General features: G+C 34.3%; 3 protein-coding genes across 9 annotated transcripts; 2 read left to right on the forward strand and 1 right to left on the reverse strand.

Moving 5' to 3' along the window:
* Positions 1-1,578: 1,578 nt before the first annotated feature.
* On the forward strand, positions 1,579-6,099 carry LOC119633175. Of its 6 annotated transcripts, none has more exons than XM_038026533.1 (3): positions 1,579-1,632; positions 4,538-4,992; positions 5,147-6,099. In XM_038026533.1, exons 1-3 carry the CDS (start codon positions 1,622-1,624, stop codon positions 6,007-6,009), a joined length of 1,329 nt encoding a protein of 442 aa, XP_037882461.1. In that variant the 5' UTR covers positions 1,579-1,621; the 3' UTR covers positions 6,010-6,099. The 6 variants fall into 6 exon arrangements, with proteins under 6 accessions (XP_037882461.1, XP_037882466.1, XP_037882465.1 ...); XM_038026538.1 differs by having other exon boundaries at positions 1,615-1,699; positions 4,533-4,992; XM_038026537.1 differs by having other exon boundaries at positions 1,615-1,699.
* Positions 6,100-6,157: 58 nt separating this feature from the next.
* On the reverse strand, positions 6,158-9,372 carry LOC119633174 (trifunctional enzyme subunit alpha, mitochondrial). The gene is made up of 5 exons (XM_038026532.1): positions 9,089-9,372; positions 8,154-8,851; positions 7,737-8,085; positions 7,063-7,624; positions 6,158-7,003 (listed from the first exon to the last, which is right to left on the reverse strand). Exons 1-5 carry the CDS (start codon positions 9,165-9,167, stop codon positions 6,364-6,366), a joined length of 2,328 nt encoding a protein of 775 aa, XP_037882460.1. The 5' UTR covers positions 9,168-9,372; the 3' UTR covers positions 6,158-6,363.
* A 2,466-nt stretch (positions 9,373-11,838) lies between these two features.
* Positions 11,839-24,530, forward strand: LOC119633173 (potassium voltage-gated channel protein Shaw). 2 transcript variants are annotated; one of them, XM_038026530.1, is made up of 12 exons: positions 11,839-11,884; positions 12,994-13,301; positions 20,584-20,733; positions 20,799-20,931; positions 20,983-21,162; positions 21,226-21,762; positions 21,837-22,133; positions 22,357-22,566; positions 22,774-22,969; positions 23,250-23,423; positions 23,651-23,755; positions 23,829-24,530. In XM_038026530.1, exons 2-12 carry the CDS (start codon positions 13,258-13,260, stop codon positions 24,515-24,517), a joined length of 2,715 nt encoding a protein of 904 aa, XP_037882458.1. In that variant the 5' UTR covers positions 11,839-11,884; positions 12,994-13,257; the 3' UTR covers positions 24,518-24,530. The 2 variants fall into 2 exon arrangements, with proteins under 2 accessions (XP_037882458.1, XP_037882459.1); XM_038026531.1 differs by lacking the exon at positions 23,250-23,423.
* Positions 24,531-24,976: the final 446 nt, after the last annotated feature.

The raw sequence follows: 24,976 nt of genomic DNA on the forward strand, positions 1-24,976 counted from the left end.
ACAATGCTTACGAGCGATATTCAATCTCGCAATTAATTATCGCACTTTTTAGCAAGCAATTGATCTGAAAACATTTGCTCCAAGATTGATTAAACTTAGCTTACGCTATTATGAACGAAGAAGTGTACTTCTCAGACCTGATGTTTTAAAATTCAGGCAGAATATATTTTTATATCTATATACTTAAAACTCCCCCCTTACAGTATTTGCGGACAAAGAACAGAAAGACGCAGAGAATTACGTTTGATAAGATCCTTTATGCGAATTTTTCGAATCTAGCGTTATAAAGTATTACACCAACAACCATTACCATTTGGTATGCAAAAGTAAAAGTCGCTGCTTTTTGCCATGCGCACCTTGTGTTTTTATTATAACAACGATATGTGAAAAGAAATCAAAGCTAGGGAGCTGGAGATTACTAAATTAATATGCTTTACACTAATGATACAAAAAAAAAGAAAAAGATATTTAGGGGGACGAAATGGAATAGATACGAACGATATGCAGACGCATAAAGCCAATGAGAATCAATAACAGCGGAAATAAGACGAAAGCAAAAGGGTGGAAGGGAAGAGTGTAAGGATACATATTACATTTTCTGATAATACCCTCACAAAAATTCTGCTCGCAGTTAAGTCTCATACTATCCCTCAAGCAAGCAAGCATTTGACATTTGGATTTTAAAGCACCACTAAAACAGACCATCATAGCACCCTTCCAAATATTCGTATTTAAAGCGAGACTTAAACGTGCAAGTGCTTGAAATTTCTTCAAGAAAAGCTTTTCCATGTAGTTTCCATGTAGTTTTTGCGCCGGGAATAAACATTGTCAACTAAACTCGACGTATGCATCTGTATGTAATTTTGAAGAAAAGCTGAAACGGAATCTGACATATGCCGAGAGGGATCTTAAACACAAACCAAACAAAAGTGGAATAATGGAATGGAACAACCATATATTATACTATACTATAGTTACAATCTGTAAGAAGTAATTAAATTCTGTTAATATAAGCCGTGCTGCTAGTAACATTTGTTAGTATAAATGAAATTAATTGAAGCTTTGAGTATTTTAAAAGCAAACAAACAAAAGCTTTCGAATAATATTTTTTTATTCCCTTTGCTTTAACAACTCACGCTCGCTACTCTCAATGTATGATATTTGTAAATATATAAAACACAAAAAGCCAACAATTTCTGTGTGTTGTGCTGTTTTGACTGATAACATTTGAGCGCACACATCTTTGCGTATATATGTAGAACAAGCAATATGTACTATATGAGAATGTTGTTGTTTGTTTTGCGTGAGCTGTTCTGAGTTGACGATAAGGCGAACAAAAAAATGTTCGTTGGAAGTTGCTCGTATGTCGTGCGATGAAAAGGTGCTTCGTCTTATTTTCACAAACACACATACGCACTCAAATGTATGCACTGCAAACTGTAAACATCTATTTGACTGTGTGTACGTGTGGTGACCAAATCTATACATTTACACATATACATATAAAAATGTATTATTACGAGCAGATAGGTGCTGCTGTTTGTGTTCTGTGCTTTGTATGTTTTGTTTAGTTGCTTTAGTTGCTTTATAGTTGCGTTACGGAAAACAATTATTGTAGTGAATGACGGCCGGGTATTCATTATATACATAGTTCTGCGATACGGTCATGAACTGAAAAAATATTTAGTTTACTTCTATTGTATGTACCTGAACGCACACATGTAAAATGTGTTAAATAAACAAGAGTTTTTTTTTTTTTTTTTTTTGAAAGTTTGTGAGACATTGTACTAAAAGATCAAACAAAGCAAACAAAACGACGACATTTTTGAATGGAAATTCTGAGAACAGAAAGAGGCAACACTTTTCTTTTATTGGTAAAAAGGGCGATATTATAAAAAAAACGGTTCATTTTAGTGTATTTTTATTCAATGTGAAGTTAACGGAAACAGAGAAAATCATCGCATTTAGGCAACAATATATGTGTGTACATACACGACGCAGTACCAACAAATACGACAACAAATTTCAAACAATATATATATATATATATATATATATACATATATGTGGGGCATGTGGGTAAAGATTTAAAATACACACATCATCAAACCTAATCGTGTGGTAGAACGAAATAACAACAATATACAAAATGTAATGATAAAAAAAAGCAACAACAATACAAAGCAATCTTAACAGTGGCTATTCTGACAAACGACAAATGTAGATACATATGTGCACACGTACATATTTTATGTATATATATGAATATGTTTTATTATTTTTCTTTTATTATTGTAATTGCGATCCTATGTTAATAGAAATTATTATTTCAAAATGAAAAAAATCTATTTACAACACAAACATGTGCACATAATTTACTTCAAAACTTAAATCGAAATAGAAATGTGTTTAAAAGCCTTTACGATAAACAGAGACAAAACAAAACAACAACTCAATAATAGCTATAAACACTAGAGAACACAAAACAATACACATATCAATGCAGTAATTCGAACACCCTGCCAACCCGCCAAATAATAATATTCATGAAAATACTATATTAAATTTAATGTGTGTGTATGGCGTAACCACAAGCAAATATCATATCATCACAATAGTAATGCAATAACAGCAACAACAACAACAATTTCAATAACGTCCGTCCCTTGAACAAAACAATAGTGACTGTTATTTGTCAGATATACCAGCCAGCTACTTTGATAACACAAAAGTTTTACAATGTGCAAAAAAGCTTTCCGACGAAACATGTTCAAAAATCTAAAAACAAACAACGAAAAAGCTAATTTTGTTATATTAGCAAATATATATATATATATGTAAATAAATATATATTTATGCATACATGTATATATATATATATATTTATACTACATACGTACACTTAAAAAAATGAATCTTAGAATTTGTTTTATATTTTTTAACGATTTTTGCTTAATTTATCTAGCAATGAAAATTTTAAACAGCCAAATTTTATTTAACCACATCAGAGTTTTCGGGGCAAGGACAATTATAAATCTAATTTAAAGCTGGAGTAAAATGGAAACGACATTAGACATATGTATTTTAAATTTGAAAAAAGCTTTTCATTGTTTCAGATAAATTTTCATTTTGTTGTGTTTTTTTTTCTTACCGACATGTATCTTTTATGCATATTGTGAACTGAATTGTATATTTATTTTGTATATGGGAATATAAGATATCCTGAAAATTGTTGTGAATTACATTGACACGTATTTTGGTGGGAAATTCGAATACATTCATGTTACAATTTGAAGTGAAAGTCGTGCATGCGACTAATCCAAGTTCGATCAAGTTTGAAAGCTTGATCAGGTTGCGCAGATACTCAATATTCAATAGATACGTTAAAAATTCATGTAAATGAACAAATCCGTGTGAAAATCCATGTGTGCGACTAATCCATGTTTGATCATGTTTGAAAGCTCGATGAGACTGCCTAGAAACTCGATTTTCAATATATACGATATATTCGATATAAACAAGAGTACAAGAGTATATTCATCGAACGTTTAAAATTCATCGAACTTGCACTTCTCGCATGACTCTTTATTTGGACTTGTTGCATGCACATGACTTTTTACTTGGTTCTGTTGCAAGCATAAATTTTTAATTAAGACTCTAATAAACAGAACACAAACAAGAAAGTAAACAAATAAAGATAATAAATACAGTTGAAAGGCAAATATGATGAGAAAGGAAAAATTTGTGCTCTGGCATTGCAACCGTAGTTCGCTAACGAAAGAATTTGAGCCAAATCAAGTCTATATTGTATACGATGTCTACAGTGCTTATACTTCTAACTAACAAAATTGGTATATAACCATCTCTTGATAGTTGGAAGTATAAAGATGTGATATATTTATTGTCACAAAAAAAATAAAACTATTATTTTCGAAACATTCTGAAAGTAATAAAATAAGAAATGAATTAAGATTTTAAAAGACTTTTACTTAATTACATTAGTCGCGTCAGATAATTGTTAATAAATTGAATATATTCGCTAGATGCAACAAATATATTGGGGACTATTGAATTATAAAGTGGAAAATAATGTACCGTTTCAATAAAATCTGATTGATAGCAAAACAAATTGTAAATTTCCATTGATTTGCAATCTGGCAACGCTATTATTTCATAATATTTTAGTAAACAAAATATAAAACAAAAATTAGAGAAAATACAGAGAAAGTGCTTTCATGTTATTTACTCATACCATGATAATAAAAGCGCGCCCTTTTCGGTGCATTATTAAAACAATCAGAGAATCAGAGCTTTATGCTTTTTTTTCTGTATTGGTGTGTTTGTTTGCTTTGTTAACATATTAAATAACAATAAAATTACGATATGCGAAGGTGTAAATAAAAAAGATTGCGTTAAGCAGAAAAAAATAATTGAACGAGCTCACACATACAATAGAGAATACAAATCAAAATTGCTTTGCAATAATTAACAATTGAAACTTTTTTTTTAACATAATTATAATCCACGAAAAGTTTAGACCACAATTTATTACAATGACTACGAATACGTCGTGCGTTTTACGATCAGTTAACAACAAAGCGAAAACCAATCATAAAAACAACTCAAACGCTGATTCCAACGATAATGATATAAAGCCGAATATGCCATTGTCAAGTCCAAATGGCCTAAATAATTCATTGTCACTTTCCCCAAGCACTGATACATCCGTTAAGGCCATTGCTAATGCTATTAATTCTTCTGCTAATAGTCGAGGCGCCATAACAATTATCCCGATTGTTAATGCAACCGCCGGTTCGACCACTCAAAACTTTGCGAATCGAACTATGCAAACCGATGAAGACTTCAATATACGCTTTGTCAATCTTGTGCGTACGCACAAGTGCTTATATGACAAGAAAGTTCCCGAATATCGTAATCGTGATAATCAGGAAAAAGCCTGGTTGCAGATCTCATTAGAAACGAAAGAAAGCGGTAAGCACAAAGTTCTTCAAGTTTGCAAAACTTTCTAAGCTTAAGAGAATGTTGCGATTTATTTCTGATAAACTGAATTTGAGAGAGAGAGAGAGAGAGAGAGAGAGATGGAAAAGTAATAATAGTTGTTCTTCTTGTTCTTTTTTATAAATAGTAATTCACTGTAAGGAACGTTGGCGCAATTTACGAGCATGTTTATCACGCTATATCAAGCAGCAATGCGGTTCAGATCCTCAACATAAGCCCTACTACCTAACCGAGCACATGGCATTTTTGTTGCCCTTTCTCAAATCTACAAGAAACTCGATAGATGCGAACAGTAGTTTAGCATCTTTATATGAGTACTCTCAACAGCAACTCCAACAACAAGCAAATAATAATAACAACAACAACGGTACGAATACATCTTCAGGATTACAAATCGTAGTGCAACCACCACGTAAATTTGATGAAGAACATCAAGAGTTGGAAGTGAAGCATTCTCTATCAGACAACGAAGACGAAGAAACTATTGACGCTTTTGATCCAGCCGTAACAGTTAATTTACACATGCAGCACAATAATCGAACGTCACCGGGTTTGAGTGATACAGCAAGTGCGAATACTTTACAGAATTTCATACCCGACGTTCAGTTGTCAGAACTTAGGACACCAGATGGAGCGCAAGACATCGCGTATGCAAACAATCATCATCATCATATGAGCCGAGAAGCATATGATCACGTTCATCAACCAAAACGAATTAAATCCGAGTGCCATCCAAGCGATACTACCAGTACAGGGCATTTTCATTTATGCGCCAGAGAGGATGCGGATATGGAATTTTTTCGTAGCATATTACCCGATATCGCAAGCCTAACACCCCAACAAAAGCGAAAATTGAAAATAGGTATTCTTGAGCTAATCGACGACGTAGTCGATCGTTATCCCGCCGAATACAGCTCTCATGCGGCAACTCCTAGTCAAAATAATTCTGCCAAAACAAGACGTAATTCCTCACGAGAATGTCGAAAATAATATAAAAATAAAATTATTATTCATGCGTAAGTTTTATAGTTAATTTCTCACTATTAAACTTGACGGCGTTCCTCAGCGTAGATCGATCCAAAGCTTATCGTTACTTTTAACACTAATCATATTCAATTTGTAAATAAAACTCGTAAAAGTCGTTTAAAAAATTGTTGGTAATAGTTTTAATAGTTTAACACGATTTCAGATTTGTAAACATATTCGCAGACTTTAAACTTAAAAATTAAACATCGATAAATCGCTAAATGCATTAATAGTGGTGCGTGCGCGTACTCTAAGTTAAGACGATCCATTTCTCACTCAGTAAAAGTAGGCGCTAAATATACATGTACGTGTAGCCATTTACAAATGCGAAGTTGCGATCGTATCAGGATAAAATTTTTTAGATGGATCCTTTGCCATATCGAGCAATGTTTGGGCGGGTTTAAACGGAGCGCCATAAAGATCGGCGTACATTAACATTTTATCAACTAATCTGCGAGCGGTAAATTGATCCACAAAACGGAATGGACCGCCGGTAAAAGGAGGAAATCCTAGACCGAAAACAGCGCCGACGTCACCCTCCAAGGGATTATGCAAAATCTTCTCTTCGAGACAAAGCACAGCTTCGTTAATAAAACGTGAAACCATTCGCAAGGTCATATCTTCGGCGGTGTTTGCTCCTTTCGGAGTTAAAGCGTACTTTTGTTTTAATATTTCCAAGGCTTGCAAATTAACCGGACGAGCTCCCTTCGTTTTGCCTTCATATATAAAGATGCCTTTTCCAGATTTGCGGCCCAAGAATCCAGAAGTAACCATGTCTTGCATTACGGCCAAATTTCCTCCGCTAAAACGGTCACCGAACGCTTTAGCTAAATCTACTGCTATATGCGAGCCTACGTCGATTCCAACTTCGTCAGCTAAAGTGGCAGCTCCTACGGGGAAACCGAATTTCTTGGACATGGAATCAAGATCTTTGGGGTCTACGCCTTCTTGGAGAAGTCTACATATGTTAAACTTTAGTTAGCATAATTTTTTTTTTAATATTTACATATCACCTACCGTATGGCTTCAGACAACATAGTGGACAAAATTCTTGTTGTATAAAAACCAGGACCATCACCAACGATAATAACCACTTTGCCTTGTTTTAGGCCCATAGCAACGGCTGCAGCAATGGTGTCCTTCGATGTGCCTGGATGAGTTATGATTTCAAGTAGTTGCATTTTGTCTACAGGTGAAAAATAATGCATTCCTACGACTTTATCCGGTCGGGAGCTGCCAGCAGCTATTTTAGTAATAGGAATGGCACTGGTATTGGTGGCAATTATACAGTGCTTGGGCACAACTGCCTCCAATTCTTTTATTACGCCATGTTTTACCTTAATATCCTCAAAGACAGCTTCAATCACCATATCGGCATTCTTGAAATCATTGTAATCAAGAGTGGGCAGCAAATTAGCTAGAATTTGATCCCGTTCCAGAGCTGTAATACGCTTTCGTTTCACACTTGTTTCCAAACCGTTTTGAACTTGACCAATTCCACGAGCCAAGCCAGCATCCGTCGCGTCTTTCATTACAACTGAAACGCCTTTATCGACGCTAACTTGAACAATACCAGCACCTAAACATAAAATTTTATTTGATATTTTTTATCGTTTTTCTTTATACTATACACACTAACAGAAACGAATACAAATTTTTAACACTAACAGAATTGAATATAAAATTCTCACCCATTAGGCCAGCTCCTAGAACACCCAATGTCTTAACCTTATGTTGCGGTGCACCGAAACGATTCTTCTTGCATTCCGTTTGACCACGGAACAAAGCAATCAGACCCTTCGACTCGGGTGTGGCAGCCAGTTGACCGAATCCCTCTCGCTCAGCTGCATAACCAGCTTCGCTGCCTTTATCTACACCAGTTCGGATTACGTCAAGAATCTTGAGTGGCGCTGGGTACAAGCCATTAGTCATCTTCATCACTTGTTTCCGCGCCGTATCGAAAATTTTGTTTTTCACGAACTCTGTATCCATTACTAAAGATGTAACCTTATTAATCAATCCAGTCTTTTCGCGGTTAACCTTTATGTTATTTACAAGCACATATAGTATCGAAATTTTTAATTAGACTTCTGAAATCGTTTACTAACCTTAAGTTTTCCACTCGCAAGATCGTTCGCCGCTTGGATAGCAACCCTTTCTAAATATTCCATTGTGGTCTGATCGGCAGGCGCAAGACCAGGACCTAACGGATTCACTAATAAATCAACAACACCTGCCTTTTTGGCACGTTCGGCTGGCAGTTGTTTGCCAGTCAATTCCATATCAAGTGCTGTTGGTACACCTGCTAATTTTGGTAGGCGAACGGTACCACCTCCACCGGGTAGTAAACCTAACATTACTTCAGGAAGACCTAACTTTGTTTTCTTATCCTTGGTGGCAATACGGTAATGACATGCCATAGCCAATTCCAAACCGCCACCTAGACATACTCCATTAATCGCAGCGACAAAAGGCTTGCGACCGCGTTCCATACGTTCGAACATATATTGGCCTTCTTGGGATATTCGAGTAGCTTCTGCAGCTGTTTGACATTTTTCTAGCATGCTAATATCAGCGCCGGCTACAAAGCAGCCAGGCTTGGCAGATATAAGTACGGCCGATTTAACCTGTGGATTTGTTTCCACCTCTTTAAGTATGTCTTCAAACTCGCGCATTACTGCATCGCCTAAAGAGTTCACTTTAGCTCCCGGAGAATCTAATGTAATGACCATAACATCACCCACGATTTTGGTGCGAATGTGTTTCTCAGGCGCAGCAGACATCAGGCGTACATTTTGCATAAAAACTAAATGAGAGAAGAAAGAAACTTTCATCAAAACACAGAGAAGAGAAAAATGATAATCACTAAAAAAATCATAATCTATTAAAAATGTCTAAAACGAAAAACACACCGGCATCGCATCTACAGACAGTGCAAAGTACAAAGTCCAACTACATGTTCTTCTTCGATTCTTGCACTAAGATTTTTTAAAGAAATTAACAAAATTATTTATAAAAATTTATATTTTATAAAGTATCTTGCCTCTTTTACATCCATTTTGGTGGACGAAATGCCTTCTAGGTAATTGACCTATAACACTTAGGAAACGTACGGCTGACATCTTTATTACAATATTGTTTCTGCTAATAAAAATTGTTATTTAAAATTTTCTCGAAATTATATTGAAAAATTATTTAGTTTCTGCTTTTCTTCGCGAACTAAAAACACCCCTTCATTTGCAACAACAAAAGTTATTTAAAAGCTAAGAGTATGAAAACGAATTAACACAGCGAAACCCAAAAATAAAAAAATAAAGCAATTATTGACCAATCCAAGATCCGACTTGTTGCATTCATTCCAAAAGTTGACAAAACAAGTCCTACAATTTCCAACAAACGTATTCTTGATGGGTTGAGGTGTTGCCACACCTTAGTACATTTTTCGATGACAGTGATGCTTTGCTAATAGTTAACAACACAGTAAAAATGAACTTATTGGCATTGAATATTGAAAAACTTATATGTCTCGTAAATGTACACGACAGACAATAGCCAGACGGACAGTCATCGATTAGCATTTGATACTCCGCAAGAATGTATATATATTTTGTAAAGTGTTTGATGCTTCCTTCTGGGCGTTGCAAACTTTTTGAAGAGATAAATAAACCCCACACCCTTCGGTGATGGGTATAAGAAAAATTCTCCTGGCCGCAAAAACGGAAACATCAACTTCAAATTTGGCCGTAACATTGAAAGTTCTCTTACGCTTGGCTGGTTTCAAAAATGGGCCACATCGTTAGAACGACATAAGCTGCTTTTCAAAACGAATAAAAGATTGGTGTTTTGTTTATTACTCAAACTATAGCCAATAAATGTACAAATATTTGGACGCATATTCTATGGTCGATGCTGTAGCGTCTGTAGAAAAATGGAAAAAACTTACTAAGCCTAGCCAATATTATAAGATATTAAAATTTAATTTTTCTCAATAACTTTATAAGGCGCAGAAACAAGTTTCAAAAACCCCGTAAAAACTCTTGGACAATTTCAAATAGTGGAATACATCTAAACTAGTCCATCTGTTCGACTGTCCATCTGTGTGTCTGTCCAAGTGTGTAGTATTTGTGGTAAGCATTCTTCAGGTAGTGAAAATGAAGACATCCAAGAATCCCCTTACAAATCCGATTATCCAATGCGACAATAACTTTTACTTTGAAAATAGAAAAAATCAGCCGCGTCTGCTCTATATTATAGAGCATGAAAATTTAGTTCTTTTACCTTTTTTGCCTTTTTTAGGATAACGGTGAGGGGCATAAAAGATTCGGTCAGGACCAAATATAATTTTTTACTTGTTCTTTTTAAAATCGTTTCCTAAAAAGGTTGGGTTGAAAAAAAATGTCGCATTTCATTTCATGTACTAAAAGTTTCGTACCTGTTCGACAGTGTTTATGTTACAGTAATCTTGCGAGATATCTCTATCTCTACAAAATCGCGATAGTTTAGTAAGACTGAATATTCCGATATTGTGTAGTTCATATATAGCCCAAGCAAAGTCCATATACACACTAATATTTTGCATTTTCGGTACAGTGTACGAAACGAATCGACTCAAACCGCATAACTTTTGCTATAACTTCACTTCTCTGTGATTATTACGTCGTCTAAAAGAGAAATATTTGCTCTTCTTCAGATTTGCTCTCTTAATACAAGCAAAAAGGTATCCTCCGTATAACACGGCGCTTGTAAAACATTGTCTCTTTCTAACACGATGCAAAATTTGCGGCAGTTATTGTATGACTTCAAAAAAGCACGCGATTTTAAAAAGTCGAATACCGAGTATACAACTACATCAGATCACTTTTGTAATAATGGTGAAGTGACTCGTGAAGAGGACTTTCAATTAACTTTCAGAAAAGAAAAAATTAGCTGTAATTTTTGAAGAAAATTAATTTTGTGATTGCAATTATTATTTTTTGAATATATTCTTAATATTTATATTGCCTCATAAGGTTGACTTTCATATATGTTTTTTTAACTTCTCTTCTCGTTTATATGTAAACTGGGAATAAAGTATCAGTTATCATAAAATTTTGCATTGTAAGACTTGCTTTCAATACAGCAGAGTACATGTGGCATTGAGGTGCATTATTTCGAGGTATGGTGTAACACGATACGCATAACCTTGATTCTTACCATAACTATGTTTAAGGTCTGTTATTCTATATTATTATATCATAGTAGGAATTAACCGCGTTATACTAGAGATACCCGTATATTTTGTATTGTCGGCAGAGGAGCGATGAGAAAATGATGGCAAAGAAATCCGAACACATATAGCAAGTTTTGTACGTTTTAAGCGGTATTTTACAGCGCTTATATTATGTCAGACGAGGATAGTACGTTTTTATGAGGCCCTTCTTGTACGTAATTTTATAACGTTGAATTTGTTTGCATTGTTGTTGCATTAAAAGTTAGAAGGGCCAAGAGCTTTTTTGCCTTTCTATTTATCCAACAAAAGATGCTGAATGAAAGTCGTGCTCGTGCTCAGTCTTAAGATGTCATTACCTGCTACGTTAGTGAACGTTAAGTGAAATAGTGAGAAAGTCAAACTACACTGAAATTAAAAGATTTTATTTAAAAAAAAAATAAAACTAAGAAAAACTTTAATGATTTGTACATTCATATATGTGCATAACTTTTAAATAGTATTCGTTAAAAAGCGTTGAAATGAAGTTGAATTGTTTTAAATAAAGTAACATTTCTTCGCAATTCTTTTTTTTTTCATTTTTTTTTTTTTTATTATTAATACTGTGCGACATAGAGTAGTATGTACATAAACGTATGTATATACTCGTATAAGAGAATACATATATATCTTAACACGTTAATGCAATCAACCATTAACACTATACGTTTCGAATACTTTGAAAAGCAACGACAGCATTCACTGCCTAATATGTTTTGATAGTATTTAATTTCTATTCGATGCTCATCGTCATCTCGCCTTGACAGCAAATGAATACAAGACATATGAAGCTAAAAAAATTTATCCTGTAAATTGAATAAACATTTCATTTTGTTCTATCCCTCTCTCTCTCTCTTTATCTTTCTCTCCTTTTCTTTCTCGATAAATATTTTATAATCAATTAATGAGTCGAACAAGCGTAAGACTAACTAACTGACCGACCAGCTTGTTCGACAAATATTAGGCTGCAGACAAAAAAGCATATATATGTACACATGAATGTTCATATCGCCATGAAAACGTTGAAACGTTGACAAATGTGTTGCTAACGAGTTTCTACAAAAAAAAAAAAAAAAAAAAAAAAAAGAAAACAGAAAAAAATCTAAAGTAACTTTTTTACTTATTACTTACAGTTAAACATATATAAGCATAATCGTACACAAGCTATTCATCTCCCCATTTACACTGTGACTCGTACTTCCGGGAAATGAGAAATTATCCTTAGAAAAGTAAGGCAACACACACGTACACAAGCAGTATGTGTACGTTGCCGATAGTGAATATGAATAAAAACAAAAACAATGTTCCTTTATAATATATAAACAAGTATATTACGACTATAAGTGTGTTTATATACATACATTTATATATATATATGCATGTGTATATATGCCTTTAACGGGGGAAAGTATTTTTGGAAACATTAATGCTGAAAAAATGTTAAATTAAAAGTCCTTATTTCATTCTTTCTCGATGCCTTCCCTGCTTTTGTACCTATTGTAGTTGCTGTTGTTGTTACACTTGTTGTTGTTGTCGTTATTGTAGTTGCCTTAATAGCTTAATTAATGTCAGGCTTTATAAAAATTTAAGTGCAATTAAACCATTAAACGACAAGAACAATGTAAAAAAAAATCTTTTTTTTTCTTTTTTTTGTTGTTGTTGTTGTAATCATACACACATGTACTTGTTTGTAGAGTTAATAGAATAAAAGAACAAAGAGATAAATACGCGCGAGAGCAAATTATTTCTCATCTGTAAAATTATTCTAAACTAAACTAAAGTAAACAACAAATCACTGTTTTGTTTGCATGGCGAGAGAGAAAGGTCGGAAACGTCAGAGAGAGGAGAGATTTCAACGTAAATGTTATCTTAGCCAACAATTGTTGCTGTGCTATTCATTGGTTCTAAGTAAATTTTAGCTTTATCATCGTATGTTATGTTACATTACCGCATGAAATATATGCAGGATGGATGGAGAAAACCGTATAATACTAAACGTCGGTGGCATAAGGTAATTGTGATAAATTAAAGTACGAAATTTTATAAATATATTACATAGCACTATTAGCTTCCGGTGTAAATGTGACGGCTAATCTGAAAGTTTAATAGTTCGTCATAACTCAGTTATCAAAGGGTCGAAGCGCTTTCATGCAGATTCATTTTCAGCTCATTGGCGATATTCAGAAGTAAATTCCTCTACGCTTTAATGTCGAGACCACACTTCATACAAATGTTTATTATTACGCGTGTTCCAAGTACGCACAATTTGATTGGAAAGAAATTAAATCTTAAGACAAATTTTGAAAAGATGCTATCAGACCTGAAAGCGTTGCGATTATGCACAATTTTTTTAATTAACTTCGGCAGACGTCATTTATATTCTTGGTTACCCTATATCATTGATATTTATCTAGAAGACGTAAATAAGGTTTACTTATGTTTGAATATCAACGAATGTTTAAACACTCTTTGTTGTTGTTTCGCAAATTTACAACATGAGTGCCATAAGCAGAACTATGCGGAACGAAAGGTTTATCGAAGTTCGCTGTACTTTAACGGTCACCGTAGATATTAAGAGCTCTATAGGCACTGTAGATATTCAGGGCCACGGAATAGAGTATGCGGACAGAATTTTATTATCTAAAAGAATTGTTTTCTTTGAAATTTCGTGCTCTGTTCCAAGAGACTTGGGATATTAAAAGGATCCGTTGCGGTAAATTGCACCTCATTGACTATTGACCTATTAATTTCACAGTTGTCTAATGGAATCTTTGGAAAGTGCTTATGTACATTTAAAATTATTTCCAAATAGAAAATGTTATGTAGTTTCATTAGACATGAGGCCAAAAGCGATTCCAAAAAATTCAGTGCTTCCGCCATATTAGGTATTCGGGAAGGAGGTTTTTCTTTGTTCTGATTATGAATTTGGCTACTGAATTAAGCAGCTTCTGCTCACTTTCTCAATTACTTCCCCAAACCTAAAGGGTAAAGCATGTGGTTCTGTCGTTAATGAATTCAGCCAGAGGGGAGAACAATTATTTGATCACACAAGTATAATTTTATAGTCCCAATAAATTTCGTTTTCATATCTGTTAACAGATCATTCATAGAGAGATTAGCAAAGATCTTATTTTCATAGTTGCACCGGAAGTTTGTATCGAATGTATATCCACACGATGTAGTGAATGGCGCATGTGCAATCATCTACGTATCACACAGTCATATCTCTGTGTCTGTCTGCTAGTAGAAGTCGGCGCTTTGCCTGTGCTCAAACGAGATTGAAAAACAGCCTCTTTCGCGAATGGGTTCGCCAAAGATCAACAGAAACGCCATCATTTGTATTTTTTTCTCTCAATTATGGCTTCAATACTTTACTCGCATCTTAAAGTTTAGTTTTTAATTTTAATATTTTTAAATTCTTACGTCAAGTTCGAGAATGAGACCGGCATGACGATAATTGATCGCAGCAAAAAAACATATACAATGATTTATAAATGCAAATGCATATATGAAAAAATAATTTGTTCTTTGTACAATTATTTATGATATGACATTATATGTAACAAATAAAAACGTTACAATCGGTCAAGGCTGACCATTGAATATCTTACACAAGTTCGCTTAATATAAAATTGTTTTTTGTCGTGGTCATAATTTATCACAATACTTACCTTACATATAATGAGTTATTCCAAATGGAGCATTACAAAAATATATGGAGCGAAGCATAATATTGATTGAGCATAAATATACATGGATAGCAATCAGACAGATGGACAGATGGACAGATCGGACAGATGGGACAGTCAAACTGACTCAGATCGGAATCAGATGATTCTGATTGACTCAGAGGATGAATCGATTGAAACAATAAAAATCACAAGCTTTTCCTCCTCGTGTTGCATTCATACACACAAATTTTCTACAACATTGTCACGAGTGGTGCAAGAATGATATGAAACATATACGAATACCTATTCGATGACCGTCGAGGTCAATTAAGCTCTTTATTTGCTTAAAGAAGTCCCTACAGCAATCTGAAAATAAAAAGAGTTCTTTAACAATGTTTTCGAAAGGGAAGGAAATATCATAGAGTAGAGTGTATACGAGGAGGTTACTAAGCATAAAAAAAGATTACTTTTGGAAAATGTGAAAAATTTTACAACACTGAAGGCATTCTCTCGAGACATCTTTAACATAATAAACTCCATGGGGAGTGAATGCCTATAGCTAGTAAAGTTCGCAAAGTTTTATTCCTAGAATATTGATTTTTGTGTGATTGATGAGAGTCTTTGAGTGAAAAGGTTCAATTTCGAGCAAAAAAATAATAATAAAAAGTATTTAAATAATTAAGTTAATTTATCGAAAATAAGAAATTCGTTTCTCTTAAAAAAATACATTAAAATCTATATCGACAGATATGTGGTTTTTATTGAACTATGCAATTGAAGCCCATATGAAAAGAGGATATTGGATGATTTTTACACTATTACTTACTCTAATATTGGATTTAAATTTATTATATATTGGATATTAAGTTACCATTAGCTTTCCACTCAAATGGAACATAGCTTTTTTTTTAATTTGACGAATTATTTGAGCAAATATGAATGTAATTTAATTTAACCGAAACTTGAAGATTGGATAAGTTACTAACTAATGTAACCTAATTTAACCGAAATTCGAAAATTAGACAAGTTACTGACATATGAACAAGTAAAGAAAATGGCGACCAAATTTATTATATACAGCGAAGCGGTGTTAACCAAAAACTCGCGTGTTAAAAGCGACCAAATGTAAATGTTGCCCAGTATGGATTAGAGCGACTTTGCTTTCATTTTATGCTGAATTCCAATCTATTAGGTGTATAAATAAATTTTGCTACTTTTTTCTTGAAATTCAACTCTGTTTAAAATATACTTTTTACAAAGCTTAATATTCGAAATATTCACCATCGTAATCCATTGTCTTTTGCCACTTGCCGTATAGCTTAGGGTTGCCCCCGCCCCCCTCCCCCCCCGCCGTTTTGAAATGCTGATCTGCTAAGTACGACTGCATCACTCTGAAGCAGTGGCAATAGGAAGAAGACGGGGACAGATAGAGGAGAATGTGCCGCAACCGGGATAAGTTCCTAGCGCGAGAAGGAGATCCCCTCCTTGGCTTGTGTCTGATGGAGACAGACGTACGTACGCCTATTTCGTCGTTTTCATAACGAACAATATTCTCACAAACTGTTCTGCTGCTTATTGCACTTTCCATATCTTCGGCCACAGTCTTTTTTAGTTTAAAACGGAGTAACCTGCAACGGCATCCATCTCTTTGCACCTATATACACAGAACGACAGCTTGTCAAGAATTGACACTTATATCATACAAACACCGATACATCTAAGCTATCTATGCCTCGGAAAATTTAAAGGCGTCAGATCAATAAGTGGCAGAACTTAGTTAGTGCACTTAATATTAGTTGTAGGCAAAAATGCTGTAATTGTTTTAAACCGTCAACTACTTCGACAGCAAATAGATTGCCTTATAAATTTGTGGAGAGTGCATAAAAAGATTAAGAAAATTCAATCAAGTATGCATATGAATGGTTGATTGTAAGCAATAAGGCAAAAGGCTTTAGCAGAAGAAATTTTAATTTTTCGGAAAAATGTTCATTTTTTTTTATAATTATTTACTGCTTGTTTTTATTCCGGATACATTATCTTAACTTCCGTTAACATTGAGGATGTTCACTCTATAGGAAATGGAAAATTATTTTTGTAATTTTGGAGCCTAATGACCTGAGTACGCTCTGTAAGGTGTTCCATTTAAGTTTAATGTTTTCTCTCATTTCTTAAACGGTAACCGAAAAGAAAGAAAAACAGATGTGAATTTCTGCACCCTTCACCTGCAACCGCGATTAAGCTAAACTGTTCTCAACGAGCACCTACAGCAAACACATATAAGTAATGCAAATGTATGCGATTAACTAAGAGACTTACTTGTATATATATATATATATATATATACACAAATATAGATATGTATGTACATATATATATATAGGTATACGTATGTATATAGGTATCTTTATAGAGATACACACGTATTTATGAAACGCCAAAAAAGCAAATATTGACTCTGGCTAATCGCCCATAGCAAACTAAGAAACCCAAGTGTGTCTGCCTGATGATTCGTAAACTATGCCTGCCGTCTCTCTTGCTTTCATACCGATGGATGAATGCATACTAAATTCATCATAACGTTGACACAAATCGGAACTATTTGTCTATCATCGCGTACATTATATTCATCAAGTTTCAAAGGTACAATAGGTGTCAACATGTTTTTATTATTAATTTATAAAATCTAGCAGTTATTGAGTTGAAATTTTCTCTGCAATATTGAAACCGGCCTCATCTCACATGTGTAACTTAAGTGATAACTTTCCAATGTTCTCCAAAGAGATATATTTTGTTTCTTTTCTACTTTTATTTTATTTTTGTTTTTTTTTTTACTTTTAGTAGCTGGCTGACGCGCTTACGGCAAAGTGTGTTATGTGAAGAGTGCACTTAATATTGTTTATGATAGCTGTTACATACGTGCTTATAAATGATTAAAAAGTTAGCATTACTCTCATATATGTAAAACAGCGCAAACATCAAACTGTCGACGGCATAAAATTGACTCGACTGTATATATGACGGTTCAGAATAAAAAAAAAAGAAATGAAACTGAAACAGAAACAAACACACGAAAAAAAAAAAGAAAGAGGAAAAGGAAAAAAGACAAAAGAACCCTATATGAGTGACATAGAAATGAACAAAAACAAAACATCGCCATCTGAATAGAACTGAACATGAATAGCAAACAGATACATAAGTGTGCGAAAGCTGTATAGCACTATGTGTAGTATGTTTACGAGTGATTTTGTGTCAGCATAAACTTTAGATAAGAGTAACAAATATTCTACGATTTGTCCCTATGTGAACTTTCTTTTAAATGCAGAAGACATTCCAAGCATGCGACTAATGTAGTAATTCTCTTTGTGCACAGAGACAATAACAACAACATGAAGGCGTCAATCCCAAGATACTTCGGTATATAACGATGCAAACAGTTAGCACAGGTGACTAAGGGAAGAACACCTTTTCTTAGACGCGTAGACATGTATATTTTTGTATATATATATATATATAGATATATATATATATATATATGTGTGTATATATATACATATTTATGCATATATAAGTATGTATATATAATTATATATTTATATATATTTAAATGTGTGTACACAATTATTTAATCTGTGTATGCATATGCACGTTGCATTAGTATGTAATATGTCGTTTCTATACGTATGGCAATTTGCACATTTGCACGTAAACATATGCATTAACAGGCAATAATTTCTTATGTACACCAAAATATATATTCCTATGTCGATATAAAATTGTCTCTCTATCCACTCAACTGGTATATAAACCAAGTGATGTGTAAGTAGGTGTGAAAAAAATATTGCAATCAGGCAATATCAATTTTAAGTACCCTGCGCCACATTGCCTTTTACTATTTTTTATGCATTTTCAATAATTATATTGTTTTTCCATGTAAAGGCATGGCAGCCTTAAAACGCGACGAACTTAAGACGTAAACTGAATGGATCCAAATTTTGCAAACTTTAAACATTTTATCAATGGTCTAATTATTCTTCCCCCAATTTCCCCATGAAGTACAACAAATTAAATTTCTTTTGCCGTATAAAGACTTACTTTTCATGACCATCCTTATTGGGTCCAAAATGTAGATCCACCTGATTGCTATTTGCTATAATCCGTATATTATGTCCATTTAATTTTGTGAGCCAATTTTCATCATAACCTATTAAAAACGAAACCTTGCTAGTTACTTTTCTGTGGGAGGGGACTCAAAAAATTGTCCAACGCAATCTAAATTTTTTACATCAAATTAATATGAAATACTAGTAGTAATACTTAGTGATTTTGTCATATAATTAATTTTTGAAAATAAAGCATTATGTGGGAAGTGGTCGTGAAAGTAATGCGATCTAATTCATTTTCAATAGCATAAGTGCTGGATACAAAACTTGACAGTGCATCAAATTTCGCTAAAATATTTCAAAAACTACGACTTGTAAGCTGAAGGAAAAGACAAATGGATAGACGTTAAACGGACAGACCGACAGCCAAATTGAAATTGACTCACACAATGATGCTGAACCGATTGTTATATTAAAAAATAGGTCTATCATAAGTCTTAAAGAGTGCTACACACATCCGGACTACTTTTCGGACCACGTAAGCTTATGTTTTGGTCATGCTTCGTTCCTTCACATGAAAACAAGGAATAGCTTATTATTATATCACGAAAATAAACGATGAAATGTACTCCTTGTATTGGCTATTTAATCATCGTTTTTATTCAATTTTAATACTTTCACGTACCTAAACAATATCTTAGCTTATATTCATTCTAACTTTTTCTATCTCTCTTCTAGTAAAAGAGAGAAAGGTAAAAAGTTGCAGAGATGGACGAGAATATTTCGTAAAGAAGTAAGCTTTGATAGCGTGATTTTACAATGATATAGAACTTGTATTAAAAAAAATTTTTTTTCTGCAGTTTTATAGTTTAAAGTACATATTTTTTCTACATTATTTTCATGGCTTTTCTCATTTCTTTCTCATCGTCATCGTATGACGCGAATTAGGGACATACTCCGAGTGATTGTTCACAGCGCCAAAAAAAAAAATTTTTTGAGGAAAAATGCAATTCATGGCAATTCAAAGAATTTTTCCTCTGAAAAAAAAGAAATAGTTCCCGACTTACAGGGCTATTAAAAAATAAAAAAAATTCTCTAGCATTGAGCAGTTCTCGCTACGCGAATTGAATTTAAGTGGCATTTTTAGATAGCATGCGACTCACCTAAGTATAGCAAATTAGTGTACAAGACAATCAGACCTAATGGTAAGCATAGGCAAACAGAAAAACAAAAAAAAAAAAAAAAGAAATTCAAATTAAACCCCTTGTCTTCTTGATCTGAACGGATATGTCTACTCTTGTCTGCATGCATATACACCAAATTACTTTCATAAGAGAATTGTAAAATTGAGTTTGAAATTGAAAAGTCTGCGTATAATTATCCGACGGGCAAAATTTGAAGCAAGAAGAAATCAGGAAGCATTGATATGATCCGTTCGGCATACATCCCCTACGATTTTCTAATGTTATGAAACTAGACAGCTTTTAACAATTATTTGATATTTGATCTAACTCTTCTCCAGATATGAAACCTATAAAGCAACACTTAAAAAGATACCTGCAACTAGATTGTCACGTCTCACCGAAGCACTGGCCAATTATGATCCAGTTCTTAATGAATATTTTTTTGATCGACATCCCGGTGTCTTCACGCAAATACTTAATTATTATAGGTGAATTCATATCGTGTGTGACATGTCTCCTTAAATTTATAACATTGTGAATGAAATTTTTTTAGAACTGGAAAATTACATTATCCTACCGATGTTTGTGGTCCTCTGTTTGAGGAAGAGCTCGAGTTTTGGGGTTTGGATTCAAATCAAGTAGAACCATGCTGTTGGTCTACCTATAGCATACACCGTGACACACAGGTAAATAAGTAATTAAATGAAACAATGTGTACGTGAACGACTGTTTTATAGAATACATTAGCGATTCTGGATAAGTTGGATATTGAGAATGAGAAGCCGTCGGAAGAGCAAGTAGCCCGCTTATTTGGTTTCGAAGATTCATTGCACAAAGGTCAACTAAACTGTTGGCAACGTATAAAGCCAAAAATTTGGGCTCTATTCGATGAACCGTCCAGTTCAACAGGAGCCAAAGTGAATTTACTTTGAAATAATGTTCATATCCCATGTCTTGTTAATGTTTCGTGAATTTTGTAGATTGTAGCCAGTATGTCTGTGTTCTTCATTTTTATTTCTGTGATATCATTCTGCCTGAAAACCCATCCGGGTTTTCGAGTAGATTTTCCCAGCTCACCCGCCTTCATCGTTAGTACCACCGTCGCTACCGAAACGAATACACCGCTAACCACCTCTGAGGTTGCATCCATTCCTAACCAAAGTCACCATTTGCCGGCCAATTTAAATATTTCCACTTACCGTGCGCTCGTGAAGGCATATCACAATGAGACCATTTTGCCTTCTGCATTCAAACCCATCAATGTTACACGGACGGCGTCCGAAAATGTTAACTCTAGCCTTGCAAAACCGATTGCTGCACTCTCTTTGGAGAAATTTTTGAAATTAGAAAGAATTAAACGCTCTCCCAGCGTAGTTAACGAAATTCAGAATTACAATGTAACCGAGGCACCCTCTCATGGTTGGTTGGATTCTATTGGTCAACCACATCAGGCATTTTTTTACGTAGAGCTGGTGTGCAACGTATGGTTCTTCTTCGAGGTTATTGTACGGTTTATCGTAAGTATATATATATATAATGTCAGTAGCTGCAGAAATCTATTTCTATTCGCTATGCATTTTTTACATTACAGGTTTCACCAAATATCTGGCAATTTGTTAAATCGCCTGTAAATATCATAGATTTTGTCGCTACGCTCAGCTTCTATACGGATGTAATGCAACGCATGGGCGAACATACAGGGCTACTGGAAGCTTTTTCGATCGTACGAATTATGCGTTTATTTAAGCTAACTCGCCATTCTCCCGGCTTACGTATACTAATCCATACTTTCAAAGCATCCGCCAAAGAATTGACGTTGCTTGTGTTTTTCTTAGTTCTTGGAATTGTTTTCTTTGCCAGTCTAGCTTACTATGCCGAGAAGCTACAGGTATTCACCTTTTCAATTTCATTGATTAAATAACAAAATTATGGCATATAGAATATTCTTCGTATTAAAAAATCGATAAACAAGCAGAGCGAAACAAGAAATAAAGCATGCAACACATAATTCATTCATTCATTGCTGTTATCCTTAAATGCTTTAAAATCACATTTAAAGCATGGAAACTAACTAACTTCTCATCCTATCTAAATTGTATTTTTGTTTTTAGGACAATCCCGAGAATCAATTCAAGAGTATACCATTGGGGTTGTGGTGGGCTATTGTGACAATGACTACCGTTGGCTATGGTGACGTGGCCCCTAAAACGTATCCTGGCATGTTTGTGGGAGCCCTTTGTGCTTTGGCCGGTGTACTGACAATCGCTTTACCCGTACCTGTTATTGTAAGCAATTTTTCGATGTTCTATTCACACACACAGGTAAATTGGCAAGAATGCCTTTGACTGCATACCTACGTATATATGAATAAACATGCATATGTAAACATAAGTGTAACTAATTGGTATATATATATATATATATATATACGTATGTATTATAATTAAAATCTATGACATGTTTTTACGTATGTATGCAAAATTGTTTATATGGCCCTATAATCAATTAATGACTAATACAAATTGTAGGCCCGCTCAAAACTACCAAAACAACGTCGCCGTGTCTTACCAGTAGAGCAGCCGAGACGTAAGCGTGAACAATTGCCACAGCCAAGAGGTCGAACTAATGCTGTAAAGCAGACCTCACTTGGTGTAAATGTTCTCGCCCCTGGGCCGACGCAGCCACCGACGTTATTGAAAGAAGCTTTTACTCCGGCAAAAATCGGTAAATATTCATCCACTGCTCACTTGGAATTTAATGTAATCTTCATTTTCATTAAAAATTTAATGAAATGCCCGTAAGTGGATGTCTGTATTTATATGCATAAAAGTAGATTAAAAGCACAGTCTATGTTGTTCTTGTATATAAATTTGCGTGTATGTGTGCGCGTTTGCGGTTTGTTATTTCCTTTTTGTATCACGTTTTCTTTCTTGCGAGGTTATTGTGCTACTCTCACAAGTTTCCTTATGTTTCGACTTATGTGTATATATTATATATAATATAGAAAGTCATACAGAGAGCATGAATGGCGTAAATGTTGTTGGTGTTAGTGTAGAAAGGCCGCAACTAATATTGCCCGCCATTGTAAAGAATCATCATACAAGATCTTGCGAAACAACGATATCAATACAAACATCTCCTATGATGGGTTTTAAAGTGGATCCAATTATCGTAAGCAGTAAGTAAAGTCATACATAACCTTCACGGTCATGTACATAACGTCCCTCTCGTGTACATAAACTAAACACCCATATTCTTTATCTAGTTATACACATATATGCCTCGCACTCATTTACATTGCAGCACCATTAGTCCTTTGTAAAAATTGTTTCCATTATTAGATGTGACAATCATTTAGTTGTTCGCTTACACAGTAGTTTAATTCAAAAAAAATTTCTAACTTAGCCGATTACTTGACAGTACCAGCTATACATAACCTAGAGCCACGTGCCGCTACTACAGGTCATGATTGTATGCTTCCTCTACAACCGCAACTTCTTGTTCCGCTTGGTACGATATTAAAAAATTTTCTATTCATTCTTTTATATACAACGCAATAACTTGCGAATAACTTTTTGAATAGAAAATAAAAATCAACAAACCATTGCGGAGCGAAAAGATGGTACAACATCAACTATAAGATTATATGACTATAAGAAATCGCCACAGCCTACTAGACCTTTGCATTTAGGGCATCATCATCGCTCTAACATAAGATCAATGTTGAATGTGCCACCCACATTGAGTGTAGCAAACACGCAAATGCCAGGACATCTCGACAACTACTCAAGCAATGAAGATAAATTGCAAGAAAATGAACAAATATTCAAGATTCATGGCAACAATAGTGATATGGCCTCTAACGGTTTGACTGAAAACAACTCTAATTTACAACAACCGCAAACACTGCCTCACCAACATCACCACCTACAGCAACAGCAAATTATAAATCAGCTATGCTTTCACTATCCTCTACAACCCAAGGTAACATTATTAGACGATGGCGTTGATACCTGTGAAGATTGCGATGAATACGAGGAGACAGCGTCGACCAGTCACTGTGATGAGTTAAATATTTGTAGTGACGGTGAGGTGAACCGCAATAATGTCACCACAACCATCACCATTACGACCACGACTACTGCTACTGCTACTACTACTACTACCATTACTACTACTACTACTACCAACAGCTCAGCTTTTATATTAACCAGCAACGGTGATAGAAATTGCGGCAACCGTTTATATTCATGTAAAATGGATCTGAAATAATGAATTGGTACAATTTTTTTTTTTTTCTTTTTTTTTAAATAATCGCACACCAAATATACACTACAGAGATTAGAGAGTACAATTTTCAAGCAACACACACAGATACCAAAGTTTATATTCATTATTAATAGTTGCTGAGAAAAAAAAGTAACCCATAAGAGAGAGAAGATAGTTACCGTTGCCGTTGCCGTTGCCCATGTTTATGTTAATAAGGGGAGTTTTGGTTTAGATTTTAAATTAGTTTTCGCCTTTTTTTTTTTAATGGCACAAGCATCGGCAAATCAATTTATATAAATCTTGTCATTTTATTTTCAACGCCTGCAAGTACGTATTCGAGATGACACAACGTGCCTGCATTTTGTGGTATGAAACGTAAAGAAATGGAAGATCTCCTGTTCTGACGCAGTTGAGATGACTCATCTAATATAATCCCTGTAAATAAGGAAAGTGCGTTCACAT

This window comes from Glossina fuscipes, unplaced genomic scaffold, assembly GCF_014805625.2.
Source record: "Glossina fuscipes isolate IAEA_lab_2018 unplaced genomic scaffold, Yale_Gfus_2 2, whole genome shotgun sequence".
NCBI lineage: Eukaryota > Metazoa > Arthropoda > Insecta > Diptera > Glossinidae > Glossina > Glossina fuscipes.

Excerpts from the sequence above, each read along its gene's own strand:
- LOC119633175 (XM_038026533.1), top strand. Across the intron at positions 4,993-5,146 it reads ATTAGAAACGAAAGAAAGCG|TAATTCACTGTAAGGAACGT; the intron begins GTAAGCACAAAG and ends TTTTATAAATAG.
- LOC119633174 (XM_038026532.1), bottom strand. The coding sequence starts at position 9,167 with ATGTCAGCCGTACGTTTCCTAAGTGTTATAGGTCAATTACCTAGAAGG. Across the intron at positions 7,625-7,736 it reads TCTAGGAGCTGGCCTAATGG|GTGCTGGTATTGTTCAAGTT; the intron begins GTGAGAATTTTA and ends TTTTATGTTTAG. Across the intron at positions 7,004-7,062 it reads ATGTTGTCTGAAGCCATACG|ACTTCTCCAAGAAGGCGTAG; the intron begins GTAGGTGATATG and ends TAACATATGTAG.
- LOC119633173 (XM_038026530.1), top strand. The coding sequence starts at position 13,258 with ATGGATGGAGAAAACCGTATAATACTAAACGTCGGTGGCATAAG. Across the intron at positions 22,970-23,249 it reads TTTTACTCCGGCAAAAATCG|AAAGTCATACAGAGAGCATG; the intron begins GTAAATATTCAT and ends TATATAATATAG. Across the intron at positions 23,756-23,828 it reads GCAACTTCTTGTTCCGCTTG|AAAATAAAAATCAACAAACC; the intron begins GTACGATATTAA and ends CTTTTTGAATAG.